This window comes from Elephas maximus, chromosome 10 (assembly GCF_024166365.1).
Source record: "Elephas maximus indicus isolate mEleMax1 chromosome 10, mEleMax1 primary haplotype, whole genome shotgun sequence".
Classification (NCBI taxonomy): domain Eukaryota; kingdom Metazoa; phylum Chordata; class Mammalia; order Proboscidea; family Elephantidae; genus Elephas; species Elephas maximus.
The window spans coordinates 49,677,484-49,699,988 of record NC_064828.1 but is presented as its reverse complement, the minus strand read 5'-3'; the positions used below and the strand labels follow the sequence as shown (position 1 = coordinate 49,699,988).

The 22,505-nt window shown below is 33.6% G+C and overlaps 1 protein-coding gene across 9 annotated transcripts in view; it reads right to left on the bottom strand.

Annotated features, from left to right (window-relative positions):
- The window catches only part of MIPOL1 (mirror-image polydactyly 1), a 352,757-nt gene that overhangs the window by 278,665 nt on the left and 51,587 nt on the right, over window positions 1-22,505 (bottom strand). For 7 of the 9 annotated variants that reach the window (XM_049899515.1, XM_049899512.1, XM_049899511.1 and 4 more), the window contains 2 exons: window positions 19,723-19,860; window positions 19,080-19,158 (listed from right to left, as the gene is read on the bottom strand). The exons of 1 other annotated variant lie outside the window; for it this stretch is intronic. In XM_049899515.1, the coding sequence (XP_049755472.1) occupies window positions 19,080-19,158; window positions 19,723-19,743 (100 nt within the window). In that variant the 5' untranslated portion in view covers window positions 19,744-19,860. Of the gene's footprint in view, window positions 1-5,176; window positions 5,279-19,079; window positions 19,161-19,722; window positions 19,861-22,505 lie in introns of those variants that run through there. One more of the 9 variants, XM_049899518.1, reaches the window with a different exon arrangement.

Genomic DNA, 22,505 nt, shown 5'->3' with positions numbered 1-22,505 from the left:
CTTCTGAATGCTCTCAATGCTTTTCCACTCTGTGTTATCCTCTATCAGAATCCAATCATTTGTATAAAAAGTCTGACTCCTCTAATTAATTTACTACCTTAATATTCATTTATGGAGAATCTACAGCGTGATATGCCCTATGAAAGAGCCTGAGAAGACAAAAGACAAGTCTTTTTCCTCAGGGATTCTATAATACGGCAAGGATGGCAAACACGTCTAAGGATTTGAATACAATGTAATTTGGCTATGCTAGGGCTATAAAGACCAAATACACAATATGCTAGGCATACTGACACTCAACTGGAAGACTGAAAAGACTTCACAATAGCACTTGTTCCAAAAAAGGACAAGCAAAAATATACAAAGTAGTGAATTGCCAAATAGTTTGAATTGGGTGAAGAAGCCCAGGGTCCAGTGGTTAAGTGCTCAGCTGCTATCCAAAAGGTTGGCAGTATGAACCCACTAGCTGCTCTGTGGAGAAAGATGTGGCAGTCTGCTTCCATAAAGATTACAGCCTTGGAAACCCTATGGGGCAATTCTACTCTGCCAACAGGGTTGCTATGAGTTGGAATCGACCCAATGGCTGTGAAATTTGGTTTTGGTTGGGTTGAGTGAAGTAAAGAAAAAATTGACTACATGAAGAGAAGAACAGAGAGGGGTACAGAAGAGAAGGAAAAGATTTAAGAACAAAGAGACATTTCTTGTATTAAGACGGCAAGATGGTTATAGTTAGGGAGTGTAACTTTCTGAAATGAGCAACAGCTAAAGGCAGCCCAACATGTGGTTATCTAGGAATGGGCTGATGGAATAGACTGATGATGAAGGTACTTGCAGAGCAGAAAATCAAGGAATTTGGGTGCTGAAACTGTTATCCTTGCTTTATTATTCACTGTCTCCATATTTATCTACACATATATAAATTCTAAAACATTTGAGGCATGATGCATCTTTGACTTTTCAGTCAAATTTTAAGATACTGCTCCATCATATTGCATTTTGCCAAAGTTTCACTTGCTTTATTCAAAGTCCGTCTTATATTCAATTTCTGAATTAGTGCCTTCTCCAACCAAGTGAAGAGGATGGCATTTAGTGACTCTAAATCCGTTTTCATTTATTTTCCCTAACCGCTCCAGACCAGTAGAAAGATCTTTATGAGGTGATTATAGGATGAAGCTACTGGAAGCTTTAGCTAAGCTGTTTGTATTGCCCCATCACTTAAAAAAAATTCATCTAGAAATACAAACACATAAGTCAATAAAATGACACAAAAAGTGAGGAGTTGCAAACGGTTAATGTGCTTGCCTAAAAACTGAAAGGTTGAAGGTTCAAGTCCACCCAAAGGTACCTCAGAAGAAAATGGCTAGCAATCTACTTCTGAAAAATCAGTAATTGAAAACCCTATTTTTTTTTTATGGAGTATAGTTCTACTCTGACACACCTGCAGCTGCCATGTGTTGGAGTGGACTCGATGACAAGTGGGGTCAGAACGGAGGTGGGGAGCTCAAGCTGGGGTCATACTTGGTGATCTTTTCCAAACTGTGAAACCACTAACCCTGCCCTGAGATTCTAATAAACAATAACCTAATGAATGAGAACCTGACAGCAAACGGTTTGCTTTATTTTTTTTATGGGTCTGTTTAGCACACTACTCATTTAAAAACCAAATAACAGGATTAATGTTAAACAAAAAGTCAGATTCTCATTTGTGATTCAAACACTTACCTCTAGATACATGAAAGTTTAAAACCATTCTATTCTCTCTCTGTACTATGGTTTGAAGTGGGGACTTTAAAACGTTTTTTAGTAATCTGCCTCAGTGTTTAATTAAAAACACTTCACTGTTTTATCACATGACTGACTGAATTCCCTCCATACTACTTAAACTCATTTCTCCATGTGGACTTAGAGAATAAATTATCAGTCTCTTCTGAATTCCTAAGTCTATGAAGTCTAACTTTCTTTTCTCAACGTTAAACAATGGGAGAATTTTTTATGATAATTATCAACCCCCTTATTTACTTTATTTGCTCTTCTGTGGACACACTGTTTCATTTGGACGTAAGAATTCAACCACTTCAAAAATATTTTTCAAATTTCGCTATTACTAGCTAATGCTATCATGCTATCACTGCTATGTAAACTTATCCTGTGATCTTTTGAAAGTAATGTTATAGAAAACTGTACTTTTACACAAATAATGCATGCCTTCTCCATTTGTTTGCCAACCACGCCCTCCACCCCACCCCACCCCATCCCCAGGTATTTTCATAAGTGCCGCTACGGCAATTTTTTTTTTTTTACATATTTCTATTAAAAAAAAATTAGCACAGTGCTATTATAATACCTTGTGTGAGGAGGGCGTTTGGCAAGCAAATGTAGGTGTGTGTTATTTGCATAAAAATATGGTACTATTAGGTATTACTCTAAAATGCCTCTTACTGTTATTGCTAAAAAAAAAAACTAACTTATTGCTAGAGATGATTTATTCACTTGGGCAAACTGAGATTTAGAGGAAGTTTTTTTTTTTTTTATCTTAATACTAAATACATGTGCCTAGGCCAGGTACATTATGTGCTTTGAAAACTCTGTATCTCAGTCACTATCCTGTTTCCAATGGATCATTTTGATGATCTAACAAATCCTCTCCTTACTGCTTGAGGTGTCAGTATTGTAAACTCTCAATGTCAGCGCTGCTGTTATACTCTCAATTCCTTAGTCTATAAAATTAACAATATTATAATACCATTTCCTATCCCCAAAAAGAAAGCTTTGAGACCTTCTTTCAGTTCAATTCTCCAGGCAATTGTATTAATGATGTATAATATAGCCAGTGAAATTGATGCTACCCAAGAAATCATGACTCATGGCCAAAAATAACTGTTACTTCCTTTCGCAACTTCTATACAAAGGTGAGGCGATAGCTAGAATCAAACAGGGATTCTTAGAAGCTGGGAAATTCTGTTCTGCCTGGCTTTGTAAATAGTTTGTGACAACTGGTATCTGTGTAAACGGATTTGACGGTCGGGGGGGTGGTCAATACTGTTTACAGAGCAGTATCTTCAGAGTGGTTGAACTAGAATTGTCTCTAGGGATCATACTGGAGTTACTCAGAATAGCAACATCCCAGCTACCTGAGAGCTGAGGGATAGAAAAGAAAAAGGGATAGAAAACTACAGGCAAGTATATTCAATAAGTGGCTCTTCTACCTTTAAGATGCAGGTGCTACTTAGGGGTATTTACATCCAAAGTGAACCATAACGGAGCAAATTTGTTAATGTGTTGACACTTGCTAACATAATTGGTCACTACTTTAAACTTTTATTTTCTTTAGGTAAGGTTATTACTTATACCTTAGCATCGGATTTTACAAATATAAAACCAAAAGCCTCATGTTTATGGCTTTTTTCTTTTCTATACTGTCACATTATATAAGGGCATAAAAATGTTGTAACATGCTCTTTTGCTATTAAAGAGTATAAATTTGATGTGAAAATGAATTATAATAGTACCACATTTTAATTAAAAGATGTCATTTCTCAGTGGTTAAGGGTGTTTTTTAATCAATAGTTTCAAAGTAATGAGAACAATATCAACTGTTTTTCCAATTCCTTAACTAAGTTAAATATAGGTCATCTACCTACCTACCTCCCTGTGTGTATAACCACTATCTCCTTTACTAAATATTTCTGATTATTTCCTAATTTGTGGGGGAGAGGGTTAGCTTCTTACATAGATGCGTATCATGTGTGATTTTTCCCCAAAATAGAAAAGAAAAACACATAAGGAATTTTTGCCACATCACTACTGTCCCACCTAATATGAGTGTATAAAATAGAAAAATTTAGACCTGCAAAGCAGAACCACAGGGCATGGATGGGTTTTGAAGCCTGACTAGACAGGGTTTGAACTGTGGCTCCATCGCTCAGCTGCATGACCTTTACCAAGTACTTAGCCTCTCTTTGCAATTTCCCTATCTGTTTTAAAGTGCATAATAATAATATCTACCTCAAAAGGTTGCTGAGGATAAACCATTTAAATTATGTAAATCTCCTAGCACTCAATGTTGGCTATTATCAGTTAAATCTACTTTGCTAAAAAGCTACTTTCTCTATTTTAATTTTTCCTTCCTTTCCTTGAGATCACAAATGGCAAGATCATACTCAAACTTTCAATTCAAATTTATATTTTTAATTAATTTCTCTTAAATATTAAGAATAAGATCAGTAAAGACATCTATTGTTGTAGGTATTATCCTAGCTCTCATATTAAAAAATTTCTCAATTTCCTAGACACACTTATTTGATGATATTTAGCCAGCATATAGTTGTGCAGCTAAACTCAGTACAGCTATCCTACACAATCAAGATGTTATTTATACATTTATTATTTCCTTCCAGGAAATGTCATCAGCTCTGTGGAAAGATCCTTCAGAAAAACTGCATGTAATATTTTCTTACTGAATATCAGAAAACCTGGAAATGGAAAATAAGTAAAATGCTATCTAATTTAATTTAATGAGAAACTAAAAATAAAGAGAAAATGCTTAAGTTAGTACAAAATGGTTAATACGTTTGTGTCAGAGTATAAAACTAACCAATTACAAAAGTAAAGGACTGAAATGGGACTTCAAAATTTAGAAACCTGGACATTAAGGAAAAATCTTGAAAAAAAATTCAATCACACAGAAAGAAAACAGGAAATTTAATTAGTATATTTCAGTAAACTGAATATGGCAGAAAATAAAAAATTTAAATAGCACATTTCTGTAACATAATTTGAGTACTCACTATATTGGCACATGATATTAGATACAATCAGGATCACAGCAGGTAGGCTGCAGAGTTTACCCTTTAAAAAAAGAGAACCTAATTTGGGGGCCAAAGGGAGTTAGGTGACATTCGGACCTTTGGCTTAAAAAATGCAGACTTGTTACTTGGATACTGTATAGTAACTCAGGTATTTTTTAAAATTGGTTTTTGGTTTGAATAACTATGAGAAAAAAAAAAAAAGAATTGAACTTTCACTTTCATTGGTCTACATACTCATTGTCCTCCATGTCAGCTTTCAACAAACCTGCCGACATAATTTTTGGTTGTTGCCACATACAGCAAAAATGAAATTTTAAGAGAATCTTTTAGCTGTGTCTATTTTTCAATCTCATCATCAAGTTACTCACCAATGTGTCATGGTTGGACACATTACAGAGAATTACACAGATGTGTTGTCTCCCAACTTAAGCCCTTCTCATCTATGTAAGCTTCCTGTTACACTCATCTTCCTAAAACACACAGCAAACAAAAAACAGTGGATATATTAGACCCTCTATTTACTGAAATTAATCATTGAAAGGAAATAGTGATTTCGACAATCATCTAAAGGAGATATGGAGAGCAAGCATTAGAAATGAATACTTTATTTAACACTAATTAAGCACCAATATAGTTTTTTATAGTTTATAGTACCAATGCTGTGTGGAACGTGTTGTTGTTGTTAGGTGCCTTCGAATCAGTTCTGACCTATAGTGACCCTATGTACAACAGAGTGAAACACTGCCCGGTTGTGTGTCATCATCATGTTGTTACGCTTCAGCCACCGTTGCAGCCATTGTGTTAACCCATCTCCTTGAGGATCTTCCTCTTTCAGCTAACCCTCTACTCTACCAAGCTTGATGTCCTTCTCCAGGGACTGATCCCTTCTGATAACATGTCCAAAGTACATGAAACTAAGTCTCATCACCCTCACTTCTAAGGAGCATTTTGGGTGTACTTCTTCAAAGACAGATTTGTTCATTCCTCTTTTTTTTTTTTTTTTTTTCTGGCAGATCTTGGTATATTCAATATTCTTTGCCAATAATTAAAGTGTGTAAATTCTTCTTCAGTCTTCCTTATTCATTGTCCACCTTTCACATACATATGAAGCAACTGAAAATACCATGGCTTGGGTCAGGTGCACCTTAGCCTTCAAAGTGACGTATTTGCTTTTAAACACCTGAAAGAGGTCTTTTGCAGCAAATTTGCCCAATGCAATGTGTCGTTTTATCTCTTGACTGCTGCTTCCACGGGCAGTGATTTTAGGTCCAAGTAAAATGAAATCTTTGGTAGCTTCAATCTTTTCTCTGTTTATCATGATGTTGCTTATCGGACCAGTTGTGAGCATTTCTGTTTTCTTCATGTTGAGGTGCAATCCATAATGAAGGCTGTAGTCTTTGATCTTCACCAGTAAGTGCTTCAAGTCCTCTTCATTTTCGGCAAGCAAGGCTGTGTCAACTGCATATTGCAGGCTGTTAATGAGTCTTCCTCCAATCCTGATGCCGCGTTGTTCTTCATATAGTCCAGCTTCTTGGATTATCTGCTCAGCATACAGACTGAATAAGTATGGTGAAATGATACAACCCCAACACATACTCTTCCTGAGGTTAAACCACGCAGTATCCCCTTTTTCTGTTTCAACGACTGCCTCTTGATCTATGTACATGTTCCTCATGAGCACAATTAAGTGTTCTGGAATTTCCGTTTTTCACAGTGTTATCCATAACTTGTTATGATTCACACAGTCAAATGCCTTTCTGTAGTCAACAGAACACAGGTAAAAATCTTTCTGGTATTCTCTGCTTTCAACCAAGATTTATCTCTCATCAGCAGTGATATCCCTAGTTTCTCATCCACTTCTGATGGCAGCTTGAATTTCTGGCAGTTCCACGTTGATGTACTGCTGCAACTGTTTTTTAATATCTTCAGCAAAATTTTACTTGTGTGTGATATTAATGATATTGTTTGGTAATTTCTGCATTCTGCTGGATCATCTTTCTTTGGAATAGGCACAAATACGTATCTCTTGCAGTCGGTTGGCCAGAAAGCTGTCTTCCAAATTTTTTAGAACAGACAAGTGAGCACTTCCAGCACAGCAACCATTTGTTGAAACACCTCAAATCGTATTGTCAATTTCTGGAGCCTTGTTTTCTGCCAATGCCTTCAGTGTAGCTTGGACATCTTCCTTCAGTACCACTGGTTCTTGATCATGTGCTACCTTCTAACATTGTCGAACGTTGACCAATTTTTTTTGGTACAGTGACTCTGTATATTCCTTCCATCTTCTTTTGATGCTTCCTACGTCATTCAATATTTTGTCCATAGAATCCTTCATTATTGCAACTTGAGGCTTGAGTTTTTTCCTCAGTTTTTTTCAATTTGAGGAATGCCGAGCATGCTCTTCCCTTTTGGTTTTCTAACTCCAGGTCTTTGCACATTTCGTTATAATACTTACTTTGTCTTTTTGAGCTGCCCTTTGAAAGTGTCTGTTCAGGTCTCATCATTTCTTCCAACCACTTTAGCTACTCTACATTCAAAAGCAAGTTTCAGATGTAAAGGTAAATAAAAAAGTAAATCTGCTCTCAGAGGATATAACAGTGTAATTGGAAAGACAAACAACATGAGTCACCCTTGCCAAAAAAATAAACAAAAAGTGGATGGTAGGATGGGGGTGGTCTCAGTGATATATTCAATCATATAGATCAGCCAAGCCACTTATGTAATTTTAAAATTTTCTAGTAACCACATTGAAAATGTAATAAGAGACAAGTGAGATTAATTTTAATATATTTAACCCAATATATCAAAAATATTGTCATTTCAACATGTAATCAATACAAAAATTATTAGTAATAAATTTATAAATTTTACATTCTTTTTTGTAGTAAGCTTATAGCACATTTTAATTTGAACCAGCCACATTTCAAGTGTTCAAGAGTCTCATGAAGCCAATGGCTATCATATCGGAAAGCACAGATGTGGTTTCTTGTGAAGCTCTAATGAAGTACCATATATATATAAATAGAGGTGAAGTAAAAAATATATGGGGGGCAGAGGCTAGATGTAGCTCTAAGATTTGAAATAAAGTTTTATAAAGCCAATAAATCTGTCACTAAGTCAAAATCATGAAACCTGTCAATATCACATGATTTATTTCAATCCTAAGGTTAGACTTCCAAAATAAACTACAACCCTTATACTATATATGGAGTTGCAGATAAATACACATGCCAAAAAGAAGTGGTGATGTTATTTTAACTTTGATTAGGACAATTCAGTGACTTTGTATACGATGTTGCAAATTATCCACTGGCAATTTATGTGATTTTGTTATTTGTTTTATTATTTTAAAAAAAGCTATTTTAAGTGGTACTATTACACCAAATTTTTGAAGTTTTTTGGTTGTTTTCATCAACTCCGAGATGGTCATGAACACATCAATATTCATCTTACTGGCAAAACATTCACATTTCTATGTAAGAACTATTTAAAAGTATGTAAGCGTATGCGAAGTTTTAAAACAATGTTTAAGCTTCTAAATGCCAACAACCTTCTGAAGGCCACGGACACAATAAAACAGTGTTATCTCCCAAAACTTAGGCTACCTAATTAACTTTAAACATATAAATTAAGGCTCCGTAAAACTTATACTACTCTATTTAAAACATTCCAAATATTATTTAGGCTGAAATGATTGAAAGCTACCCTAAAACTTGATTTTCAAAACAGTAATTTTTATTCTTTTTTTTCCCCCTAGTGATATGAGCTATTTGGCTACTTGCTACACATTTTTTAATTTTTCTACAAATTTTCTTATTATAATAATAATTTATATGAGGCAATTAAAAACATGAATGAATTGGGTAAGTTTTTAATTTCTACAAGTACAATAGATTTAATAATGATATTTTCTCTCTGTTAAGTATGAACACATACCAATTGTGAATTCAACAGCTTCACAAATGATTTATGGAAGACAATTTTGGCAACAATAACTATAAAGGAAAAAAAAACTGATTTTCTTTATATATGCCTCTCATTTTATTTAAGAACATCTTTAGACTGTGAAAACATCAAAATAGAAAAATCACCAGTCAGATACTAAGTGGGAATCGCTGAAACACAATGTTAGTTCTAATGGATGGATGATTGTGTTTGGTCTTTTGAAACTTTGAAGTATAGGTAAGTCTTGATCACACAAATTAATAAATCCTAAAGCTGGAGTTAACAATAACCATTACACCCAAATTCTACAGCTTAGCCCAGCCAATTTTTCAAAAGGTCAGGTTGTGAACTGGAGAAGATCAGGGAGGTCCACTGCATAGCTTTGTTGCCAGGCATCTCTCCTCTGGATTGTTGCAGGCATTTATTAGTATTCGTCAGCAGACTCAACAAAGCAAACAAGAAATTCAAGCACGAATAATAAAATGAAATGCTGCTATATAACCCTTTGTCATTCAGCAAATATGGGACTTTTTAGCTACATTGTTCCTAAACCTGGGTTACTACTTTAATTTTTCTCCACAGTGCTGACTGAATAAGTATGCATGTGTGTTAAATGCAGAGCTCCCCTAACAACTGCAGGACTGCCATTTAATCTGTTGGTAGATGGACCATTTCCTGTGGGAACCCTAGCTATGATTTCCAGATCCACCAAATAAATCTCAGATTAAGATTCCAAATGAAACCTGCCTTTGGCAGATAAAAAATGTCAAGATGGATATAAACAGTAAAATTATAAATTATCTAGGTGTTGCATGACAAACCAATGTTCAATTTTTTTTTGTTGACATGTGCCCAGATATCAAAACTATATGAGACATTCATCAAATGTCACACTTTCATAATATTGGAAGCATCATTAAAACTGTTTGACTAAGGACCTCAAAGTGTTTAAGCAGTAGCTCAAAAGTATATTTGTGCAAAGTAGAAGAATAAATTTACATATCAGCAGCAGCTCATAAGGGATGGGTAAATATTCTGTTTATCTCTCATTGTAATTCAGGTTACTTTAAATACAAGGTTTTAGGAAATCATTATACTCTATATGTCATCATTACATAACTTTCTATGCAAATAAGGTGTGTTTTATTCAAATTCACCATTTGTTTCTCCAAAGGGAGAAAAAAAAACATAAAAGAAAAAGGTAGGGGCTCCCATTTCATTAATCAGTTGTGACCACTATACTAGTGCCTCATTAGTCAGTGAGTGACACTATAGCATCCCAGGCCCTTGTTACAGTCAGTATTTTGAACTTAAAAAAAAAAAAAAAAGTGTTAAATATATGAGGCAAAAAAGACTGAGAAGAGTATATTTGTTTGCTTTTATGTTCATTTCGAATAACTTGGGAATGGGGCAGAAATTTTTAAAAAGAAAAAGGTAAAACACGGCCAATAAAGAACATCATAGAAAACAAATGGCCTATTAAAAACGCAGAGGAACTCTCTAGCTAGTCCACTGCATTCTTAGGAGATCAGGACTGTTTTTTTTTTAAAGAAAAATCTGTGTTTTGTCTTTACTCATCTTACCTGGACTAATACTGCCTTTTCTTGGTCTTACCTCTATTCTGGTTGATTATAAGATAGAGATGAAGGGTTCTGAAAGTAAACTATCAGTTTGCTGAACTGTTATTATTACTCTTTAACTTTGAACTCTTAAAAGTAATTGAGTAAGAGGCTTCCAGTGACTCCAAATTTTGCAACATTTGGTTATTAAAAAAAAAAAAGGTAAAAACCTATTCTGTTTTAGATAGGAATTTCTTCAAAATTATAAATTCTTTACACTTACATTAATCTGCAGAAAGGATACAGCATATACTCTGCATTCCAAATCTCAGAATTTGTATACAAGCCTGAACCCTTAAAGACTACATGCTGTCTCCACCTTATCTTGTTGGTTCAAGGAAACTAATGCTAAATAAATTCTAACCTAACCTAATCTATTAATCTGAAACTTTTAAAAAGTGGGGGAGGGGGTGGGAGGACATTAGAGAGGAAAATAATGAATCTTATGCTCAAATCTCATCCTATTTCTATACAAAAAATACTTAACTGAACATGTTAGCTAATTTTTGAGTGTATCAAATTACCTGAGGTACAGCTACATTTTTAACATAAACTCATTTAAAGTATAAACTTATTAAAAAGAATTTGTTACTTTTAAAATAATGAACAATTAGCAAAAACTTACATATTCAGTTTCTACACAAAAGTATAATTTTATCAACATCAATCAATCACTTCTAACTCCTCACTTGCTGGCATATGAATTTTAAAGTATCAAAACATTATGATATATGAAAACTAAAATAAATCAAAGTCAAAATACTATTTTTTAAAATAATTATTTTTTACCTTACATCTTACCAGTATAATTTCATCATACGGCAAAGAATTATCAATGTTATCCAACAGCTACAGATTAGGTATTTTACAATTCAATTATTTACACTATAAAATAACCTATACAACCAATTTTAGAATACTGAAGCTTGATTTGGTTTAAATTTGTTTCTTCATAATTCCCCAAGAAAAAAGTAAAAAAAAAAAAGCAAAGCAGAACAAAAGTGTATTTGAAACTTCTTTCCCCAAAATAATAATGTCATATATGATAGGTTGTTTTGATTCAAAAAATTTAAAAATTTGAGTTGTTTGATGACCCTCCAAAAATTTTTTTATTCAATTACTACAGATTTATTTATAACCAAAAAGTACTAAGTGTGCGTAAAATATATAATTGCCATGTAAGGAAAAAAATATAATATCTTTAAATGCAGGAAGCCACATCAGTCCTAATCTATACATAGCCAGTCAACCTGGACCAATTCTGTTAACAGCCTTAAATTCACTGTATACACCAGTGCATTTTGATTCAGATCTCCAAAATCAACAAAATGCCAATGCACACTCAGAACTTTATAATAATCACACTAAAAGGAACAAATATAACCACTATGAAGATCACGACAGTCACCTTAAATGTGATAAACTGAATTCTAAATTAAAGATTCAATAATGTTAAGATTTGTGTTATAGATAAGCATTCTAAGTGTTTTGGCACAAAAAGGCCATAACCAGAAATGAACGAAGATTTTTACTGGAGAGCTGAGAATTTTAAGGATAGAATATTTAAAACAAAACAAAACATTTTTGAAAAATCCCAGTTTTTTCTATTTCATGGCCACAAATAAATTTCAAAGAGCTTGCATATTAAAAGTGGAGCTGTATTTCTTTAAATCAAAGCAGTCACAAGTTCTACAAAGAAAGGATCTATATCAAAGGTATAGGAATGGAGAAAGGGGTTCTACAAAAAAGGAAATTTACCATTTTTACATGCTCATTTTTCTAAGTAATTATCTTTTAATGAAGGGCCAAACACGCAGTAAGAACTCCATATGAGGAGTATAGCCCGAGCTGATTCAAAACATTCTGTAAATCTATTTTAACAAATAAAAGGCTCTAGTTATCTCATAAATTTTTTCCTTATTAAGAATTTATGGCATAAACTTACTAATGTGAACTACTCTGATGAATTGTCAGAAATGATGACTCTCAAAACACAGCTCTTAAGAAATTTTATAACCAGTTAGAAAACTAAACTGTACTTGTAAACATTTTTTGTTTTTTCATTGTTTTTCTACGGAGGCTAAGAACGGTAATACCATCATTCATATCCAGCTTAAAAAATAAAGAAACTGAGAATCCCATTTTTTAACATAAACTTATTTAAAATAATAGAAATTTATTTCTTTACAAAAGAGTATAATATCAGTCACTCTTCTGAGTTGCCTCAGCCTTTGCTCTGGAAATAAACCAATCCTTCTTGGCCAGCTGCCAGTGGTTCTAAACCACTCTCTCAAGTATTCTAGATGGTCATGTGAGAAGCAACTAGCATTCTATTAAGCCAGGTCCTATAGAGATAAAGTGTAAATTTAATCATACCACAGACATGTTCTTTGTTAATCCCTCTATGACATATGGGAAATAAAGAACCCACTCTTAAATTCACACCTGACCAAAAAATAAAAAGGCACATAAAGTATTTTGTGATGCCGTTAGTCTGAAGATTTTTATTGATATTGGAATTTCAATACAGACAAAATTAGATTTTACCCACCATAAATATTATTGATTCTATATTATATTCCATCAAACATACTAAACACCAGTTATACCACTTTGAAAAACCAAATTTCTAATGATATTTTGAACATTATATTTGAAAGAACAGATTGCTTATGAAAGTAACAACTATTTCAAATACTGTTATTTTTGTTTCTTAATACTTTCAAAAAAATTTTTTATAAACCTACCTTCCATAACTGGATGAACTAACAATGGTAACAACCACCACCATTTATTTAGGGGAAAAAAAAAAAAAAAAAAAACCCTTGTTGTGGAGTCAATTCTAACTTAGAGCCTCCCTAAAGGACACAGTAGAACTGCCCCGTAGGGTTTCCAAGGAGCAGCTGGTGGATTCGAACTGCCGACATTTTAATTAGCAGCCGAGCTCTTAACCTCTGGGCCACCAGTGCCCTACCATTTATTTAAAAAAAAAATAGAACCATTTATTTAGGCCCTGTAAATTATGACAACTTTTTTTCTTTTTTAAACTGCAAAAACTACCACTAGCACATCAGCAAAAAGAATTATACTACTCTGATATATAAAATACATAATATACAGACTCATTTCTTGTTTCAGGCATAGTACTAGGGACTTTACATATATCATCCCTAATCTTCACAACAGTCTTAAAGAAATCATCTTATTTCATACTTAAGAAAGGTCAGGCTTATAAAAGTTAAAAGGCTTGCATTCAAGGCCAGGTAGGTAGTAAGTGCAGTATTAAGGAATTAGAACCCAGGTCTACCTAGCTCCAAAACTTGTGTTCTTTCTACTATAACATTTTATTGCAACTATTAAGTACATTCATTTGTTTTTCAGTACAATTTACCTTCTGCTTTAAAATACAGACAATGAGCTAAAAAACAAATGATCTGTTTAGAAAAAATGCATCATTACTTATTAGAAAATGAATTATTAAATACAACTTTAAAAATACTTTAACACAGGGATGCAGACCCCAAATTCTCACAAAAATACCAGACTTAATGGTCTGACTGAGACTACAAGGACCCCGGTGGTCATGGCCCCCAGACCTTCTCTTGGCCCAGGACAGGAACCATTCCCACAGCCAACTCTTCAGACAGGGATTGGACTGGCCAATGGGTTGGAGAGGGATGCTGGCGAGGAGTGAGCTTCTTGGATCAGGTGGACACTTGAGACTATGTTGGCATCTCCTCCCTGGAGGGGAGATGAGAGGGTGGAGGGGGTTAGAAGCTGGAGAAATGGACATGAAAAGAGAGAGTGGAGGGAGAGAGCGGGCTGTCTCATTAGGGATAGAGCAATTGGGAGTGTGTAGCAAGGTGTATATAAGTTTTTGTGTGAGAGACTGACTTGATTTGTAAACTTTCACTTAAAGGCACAATAAAAATTAAAAAAAAATACTTTAACACAGAATGATTAGTTACCTTGGTATTTTCAAACTCTGAATTTCAAGGATCATAATGCCTAGGGAATGTTTTTCTACAGGCTACCTTACACCAAAACAGATCTCCATTCTAAGCCACTTGCAGTTTCCTTCTCTTTTAAATAAAAGTTTATGAAAATGATATAAAATTCTACAATCATTTTTGATTGTCATGATCAAAGGCATTAAAAACATCATAGTTTTTTTTTTCTATGGTGTTTCTCTAGATGTCTGTTCATATACAGTACTTACAAATGATGCAATAGTTTTAGGTATAATTCAATTAGAGAATAACAGATGGACAAAAGGTGACCATAAAAACAATATGTACTTTGTGGAAAGAGAAATACATGAACCAATAGCAGAAGCAATAATAAAAGAGGTTGATGGTGGCAGACAGGTTCAAAAATAACAAGAAAAAATAAACAGCATTCCGACTCAATAAGAAATTAATAATCTACTTTCGAGTTACCTTTTACTAGGTTTTAGTGCTATTTATTTTGTTTTGTAGAGAAACCACGAGAACTATGGCTACAAAACATAACTGCCAGTCCAATTCTAAAATAAACAGTACAATTATTTTTTATTTACATTCAGCAAGATAAGATTTTAAAGTTATTTGCTAGTCTCCAAAAAACTGCAACATGTAAGGATCCTATTAACATAAGCAATTCTAGAAGCGGTTTTCCTCTCAAGTTTCAGGTGAGTGCAATGACTTTTGACTTAGAATCATGCTCACTTTTTAAGCTTAAAGGAACACTAGATTAAAAATATATATCTAAATTTAGATGATACATATATGAAAATAACCACCCTGTGTGTGAAATAAATAAAAATACATATGATTTCCTGAAATAGTAAACCAAAGGAAAAAAGATGTGAAGGAACTCAGAAAATTGAACGGTTTGTACAAAGCTTCTCCAAGCTATGTGATTCTTGCCATTTCTTACCTTTTAATTAGCAAGAAATATTTAAAATACAGCAGACTTAATATTTAATTTTGATAGGTAGGAACAATAACCTTTTTTAACCTTTCTTAGGGAACACTGACCCCTAAAGGCTCTAAATTTAAATAAGTTTCACAATTTTCTAAATTTAGCAGGTTATCTGAACCTCATTTTATCTCTATTATTTTAAGTAAGTACACTGACCGCAGACATGTTTATTCTTAAATAATATGTGAACTATTTCCACTGGATTGTTGTGTACTAGAAAACAATTAGAATATGTTTCTCCTCATTTAATAAAAACCGCCAAAATTTAATACAAGTCATATTAGGAACTGATAACACGATGTCAAATAATTACTCATAAGAGATTTCTGGCATCTGTGCCTTTTTCCTTATATAGTTAAGTAAATAATAAGCAAATGTTACAGAAGGCCAAGCAATCACATCACAACTCATTTTGCACCAGGGCTGATTTTGCATAAGTATAAACTCTTTTGATTATGACATTCTACTTTTTTCTCTAAAAAAGCAGATTAAAAAAAAAAAAAAGAAAAACTGAAAGTTTTCACCAAAGGGCAAAGCATAATTTACTTCTTAAAAGGCCAACAGTTGTTACTGATTCTCATTTGGCAACACACATTTATTCACTCACATATTGCTTCCACTGACTTAAAAATTACATTCATTTAGGTTGTTTAACTACTCGGAAACCTGTAGAAACTTTGCAGACGTCTTCTTCACTCACCCTACCTATCAAGCTCAACTTTACCTTTTCCAAATTGTCTATAATGACAAAAACAAAGGAAAATGTAAATGGTTATATCTGTTACATTATATACCACACCAGCTCTTTGGCTTTAAATAATTCAGCAATGTTTCTAAAATAAAGCTAGGAAAACTTGTAAGACAACTCAAAAGCATACCTCTGTATTATGTGTTTTTAATTAGCCCAATTCCTTATAAAAATAAGTAAAATAGTATTAAACAAAGTACACCAGAGCAGACTATGAACATTACTGTAAGACAGAGCTTTGAAGCAATTTGTGCTTCAAGACAAATCCCATGAACACAGTATCAAGGGGATGACCACGTGAGATTTTACTGTTTCAACATATCAGTTACCACAAAACTTGAAAGATATTACATTTACCTGTTTAATCTTATTCCTTCATAAAGTGTCTTTAACAGGGTCTTGGATAAAGAAATGTCTTATTCCTACTTCCCATATGAAAAAATGCCTGCTGAAATGCAAATTTTCTTAATGATATCTTCAGTCATCTCTGTTGTGGTCTGTGCCTCCTGCAAACTATCCTCGCATCTCTAGCTTCGATCCTAAAACCTTCCTTTCCAGGAGTATTATAGCTTCAGCGTCTCCCTTCCTTGACATCTTTCCTGGTTAGTCTATATTTATGAGAAGTATTTCCTCCACAGCGTCTAGCACTTATTAAAATACTTCCTTTGGCTCCCTACAGATCCTTTTGTTTCTAATTTGGACAACACGACTTCCATAGTGATGTGATCTGTGACTAGTGAACGTAAGCAACAGGGGCATAATTACTTAGTTCCTTTTTATTTCAGTACATAAATTGAATAAAAATGCTTTGAGCTCTTCCAGAGAGAAGAATGTTTGCTAGTTTAGTCAAATAAATGAATAAAAATGGCTACAAAAAACTAGTTCCCAGCTTCACATCTATACATCCTTCTCATAAACTTAAATACAAAGAGAATAAACCACAATTAAATATCTATACATAAAAACTATTAACTTTGAATTAAAAACCTTTAACTACCTTACTCAGATATTATTTGCTATTGCTTTATGCACAATTCAGTCAGTTACCAGGATTCTAAGTCAAAGGAAGCAGTCCAGGGTCACATGTAAGAGAAAGGTTGCTAATGGTTCCGGAACAAACAGAAAGAAAATTTAAAGGTTTAGAAACCAAAAACAAACGCATAAATCACAAAAAGGTACTCAGAAAGTATACCAACTCTCTGTACCTCAAAAGAATGTGCAGTTATTAGCTTATTTAGTGCAATTGCTACCGAATAGTCTCCCAAAATGGCTTCTAGTGGAAAAGGCAAAAATGTAGTTGATGCTGAACAAGGAGCCTCATTCAGAGGCGGGATCAAAAGAGGGCAGGATGCCTATAATAAGTTTTATTTTTAAATTATAAGATTTAGAAGAAATAAATAAGATTTGAGCCCACAACTATATGTGGTATTATATTCAGAGTAATTTTTCAAGGTTCCAGATATACATTTTACTGTAACAGATTTCAAAACAAAACTCAACATTTTTTTTTTAAACCCCTGTCTTTATCTCTGAGCCCTGGTGGTGCAGAGATTAAGAGCTTGGCTGCTAACCCAAAGATCAAGCAGTTCAAATCTACCAACAGCTCCTTGGAAACTCTATGGGGCAGTTCTACTCAATCCTATAGGGTTGCTATGAATCAACTCAATGGTAATGGGTTTGGTTGTTTTTGTTTTCTTTTTCTCTGTCTCTCTCTCCTCTCCCCACCCCTTCTCCATGCTCCCTTTATCTTTTTTTTTTTTCCCCCTCCCTTGAATGCACTAGGTCACTCTAGCTAGCTATCTACATCCTTATCTCTTCTTCAGAATGTCTCTTAGTCTGTCTCTGTCTTTCAGGGTGTCTTTCAAACTTTCTGTCTTCTGACTTTTTCTGCCTCTCGAGTTGTGTCGCTTTGCCTGTGCGTATTTGTGTGTGTCCTTTTTCCCTCTGTGGCTCTATTCACGTCTCCGTCTCTGCATGTCTCTGTCTCTGAGACTCTCCCTGTCTCCATCTGCACATTTCTGCATACTTCTCTGTCTCTCTGCATCTGTCTCTGCATGTATGTCTCTGGCTGTGTCTTTCATTTTATGAGTACCTCTGTCCATGTATGTCTCTCAGTGTGCATGTGTCTCTATATGAGTCACTGAAGGTGTACCCCTTTGACCATGTGTCTCTCTGTATCAGTATGTCTCAGTCTGTTTTGTGTGTATGTGTCTTCATCTGTTTTTCTTTTTCTCTGTGTCCTGTCCATGCATATGTCTGTATCTCTCTCATTCTCTGTATCTTTCCCTTTTCAATCTATGTGTCTATCTCTGATGTCTTTCTCTTTCTGCCTTTCTCATTCTGGTATTGCTCTCTGTTTCTCTCTCTGCATCTTTGTATATCTTCTGTGTCTCTTATCTCTCTGTATGTCTCTTTCTGTGTGTGTGTGTGTGTGTGTCTGTACCTCTCTCTCTTTCTCTCTCTCTGTGTCTCACCTGCCTCTGTGTCTCTTCCTCATTTCATGTCTCTCTTTCTCACCGTCTCTCTTACTTTGGGGTTTCTCTCTGTCTCTGTGTATGTCTCTGTATCTGTGTGTTCTACTCCATGTATGTGCCTCTGTATGTGTGTCCATGTCTGTGTGTCATCCTCTTTGAGTATATCCTTCCCTGTCTTTTCCTCTGTGTCTCTCTCTGTCTGTTTCTCTCTCTGATTTTATCCCTGTGTGTGTCCCTCTCCTGGTCACTCTCAGTCTCCTGTTTCTTTGTGTGTATTTGTGTTTCTTTCTCTCTTCCCGGGCATCTTTTTTCCTCTTCCTCTCTCATGTCTCTTTCTCTGTGTGTGTGTCTCTTTTTCAGCATGTGGGCCTCTCTGTTTGTGTCTCTTTCATTGTGTGTACGTGTCTGCGTGTGTACTCGTCTGCCTCTGTCTAATATACTGGTTAGAACAAACACACTTCTTTCAATACCTTGAACTAGCAAAACACCTCAGGTTTGGTATTAATAGTTTAAAAGTCCTTACCTTTTGACCAGTCCTCCATTTGTACTTCTGTTCTTATTTGTTCTGGCAATGTCTCTCGTTTTTGCTCCAAGATCTGAAGCTAAAATAAGGCCAACTCTAGATAAATAAACTTAATATATCAGAACACACCTAAACCTTACCTTTAATAGATAATTTACAAGACAAATGGTTTCCTAAAACATTTATAATGGGACAACTCATTGCATATTTCAACAGGTGAAATTAAACCTTTTTCTCAGAAAGAAGTTCTTTTCTTCACATTTTTATTTTAATAGTTACGGTTAAACTTCTAGACAACCTTATTCTTTTGGTTAGAGAAACATTTAATTGAACTAATTTGAGTCTTTTCAAAGTATAACTTCAAGCATTTAAGAAAAATAAAATTTTCATTATATTTGCTATGAATTTTATACCAAAAATTTCAAATTTATTGGATTGATTTGCATTTATTATGTATAATTTCATATAAAACATTTTACACTTGTAAAAGTAATTTAACAATGCTATTCTAATTAAAAAAATAAAAACCATCATTGATTTGTGGAATTATTGGTATTTTTCTCTTGCATTTGTTTTCATATTACACATAATAAAAAATACATGCATACTTTTTACATGCTTTTTAGAATAAAATTAGATTTACCTCACAGCTAGAACCTTGCATTCTTTAAAAAGTCCTCAAATAAAGCTGTAGTAAGCTTCTCCTTTTCCAATTCTCTCTAAATATGTTGATTCAAAGTTGGCAATCTTTTTCTAAGTTCCTCATTTACCTTTGGATTAGCTGAAAATATAGGAAGTTATTAATATCAAAGAAATATGTTCCAGTCAATGAAGCCATTTCCCTACATATTGCCCAAAAAGGTTAATAATAATTGCAGTCTTTTAATAAGAGATTCATATAGCAAGACATGTAGAAAATACAGTCTTTAATAACCTCTGGAGTATTTTAAAACATGTCTTACAGGCCTAATGTGCCTAGTAATATACCATTTAAAACCATAATTTTATCCCTCTGCAATATACAGTCACTCTTTCTCATCATTTGCCCAGCTAATGAATGCCAGCAATTAGTAAAATGTAATCCCATTGCACAATCATTTTAATGCTTTTAGCACTCAGAAAAGTAAACATGAAATTAATACTGCTCAAGCCATATCAGATCCTAGTTGGAAGCAAGCAATTACAGTTCAGCTCCTCAGGTGTAATTAAATGATTGGAATGATTTAGTTCCATAAATGCAAGTTAATTCATAAGCAAGCAACAAATATACTGGGAGTAATTACAAGAAACACTGACAGTCTAAGCAGGGCAAATTCTTTCAGGAGCCTGACATAGTAAAATGCTGCCCTCTCCTGGGCATGTAAGTGAATAGCTCAGAGCCAAAAACACCGAAAGACAAAAAAACACCTTAAAAAATCCACCAGAAAGAAAAATAATAACCAATACACCAATTAGATTTCATTTCCTATACCAAATATTTAAATGTATGCCTTATGTATGCCTAACTTCTAGAACATGGATAACTAATACTTCTAGGTATAAACCTCAAAACGTACCAGACAATTCCTATACCTTCTATTCTGAGTATATATCATTCACGTAAAACATCAGCAGACAGACAGATGACTGAAGGTGAAAATTCTAGTATCCATCTGGGCTGCCAGGCCGATGTCTATGTTCTCTCATTAGTAAAGTCTAACTAGATTGTTAAAGATTACTAAACTAGGCTTTTATAAGTAATAAAATTCCCACAGAAAAATAATTCCTGAAAAATATAAAAACAGAATATCCAGTGTTATCATGGCTTTGCATAATGGTCTAAAATTGTTTATAATGAGGTTCAGTAATAATAAAAAAAAACTTGAACACTGTGGTATAACCATTTTTATAAGCATATTTTGAAATGTAAAGAGTAACAAGCACCATACAAAATAAAATGCACCCTGGTTTTATTTAAGCCAGTCCCATATTTTTACTTTTTTTAAACTAAAATCAGTGTGAATTTACTTACACACTTTCAGGTGGTTCTTAACTAAACTTCACCCTCAACTTTTAGAAATTTATTTATAACACTTTAAAGTTATGCTCTAAGTAAAATCAACAAGTCTGTGTCAAAAATGAATGTATTGCTAGCACGAAATCCAATTAGCATCCTCCCTTTGTCTTTCTGTAGAATTGAACATATTCGCTAACAAAATACTGTCAACCATACAACAAATGTTTACTTTTCCTATACATGCAAACAGTATTTCCAAGGATAAGGTTTAACACTACCAATTTTTGGGGAGGGAAGAAAATTAAATTAATGCCTTTCTAATTTGCTTTTAAATGCATTAAAATAACCATATTCTAAAGCCATATCCTGTGCAAACTATAAAAATAAAATAAATCAAAATATTTAAAAGTCTTGCCACTAAGTTTAAAATGTATGGCACATTTGCTTTGCCCTTTGATGTCACAGTCTTATTTTTCAATTCATATCTTGTACACTGTAAGTTAATTGCTTTTGTAAAGTACTTATTATTCATGTAAAAATTAATGTGCCAATGTGCTTAAATCCTCTTAAATGACCATTCATGCATCTTTCTTCTTTAAGTACCAATGAAATCTGTCAAAAGACATCAATGCAAAATAGTCTTAAAGAAAGTTCTAATAGAGATTTTTTTTTCTGCTAACACAAGATTTTCATATTCACCAACTTTACTTAGATTCCATTAATTTTTTAAGCTACTTTTAATAAATTCACCAAGTAAAATTTTTAGGCCCCATAGTCTGTCATTTGTGTTCCAGCTGACATTATGAATATTAATAACAGTGTTATCCTGATTAAATAGGCTTCATATGAAATCCCTGTGAATCCTATAGCTCAGACATCTCATTTTTCCAACTCTTTATGAATTTGGATTCAGACATTAAACTGGAAAAATCTCTAAAAACAGATTTAATGGAACATTTGCATATTCAAGCAAAAATTAGATGTTCTAAAGATTTAAACAATTAACTTACGTATCTACATATTGTAATAGGAATACAAGGTTTCTGTAAACATGCAACATATTTTATACTTCCTTTCAGGACAAAGACTTGAGATTAATAAAATATAAATTCCTGCCCTTACAATCACTCTGAAGAACTGATATCAAGCACTTGTTTTCAATCTAAAATTATATATTCATATTAAAACTAGTAGAATGATTTTCTAGTACACAATCAGATAAATTAGGTTTCTTACTAAAGAGGCTAACTTATTACATCGCAGACAAACTGTAAATTAACAGCTTTACTATTACAATCTACACCAGGTTATAGAAGCAAACTAAAATCTATTTCAAGCTAAAGCTTATTTGTTTATAATTGTGCTGGGAAAAATTACCCACGTTAAGAAAAAAAAAAACCTTAATATAATGAACATATTATTTCAGAAAA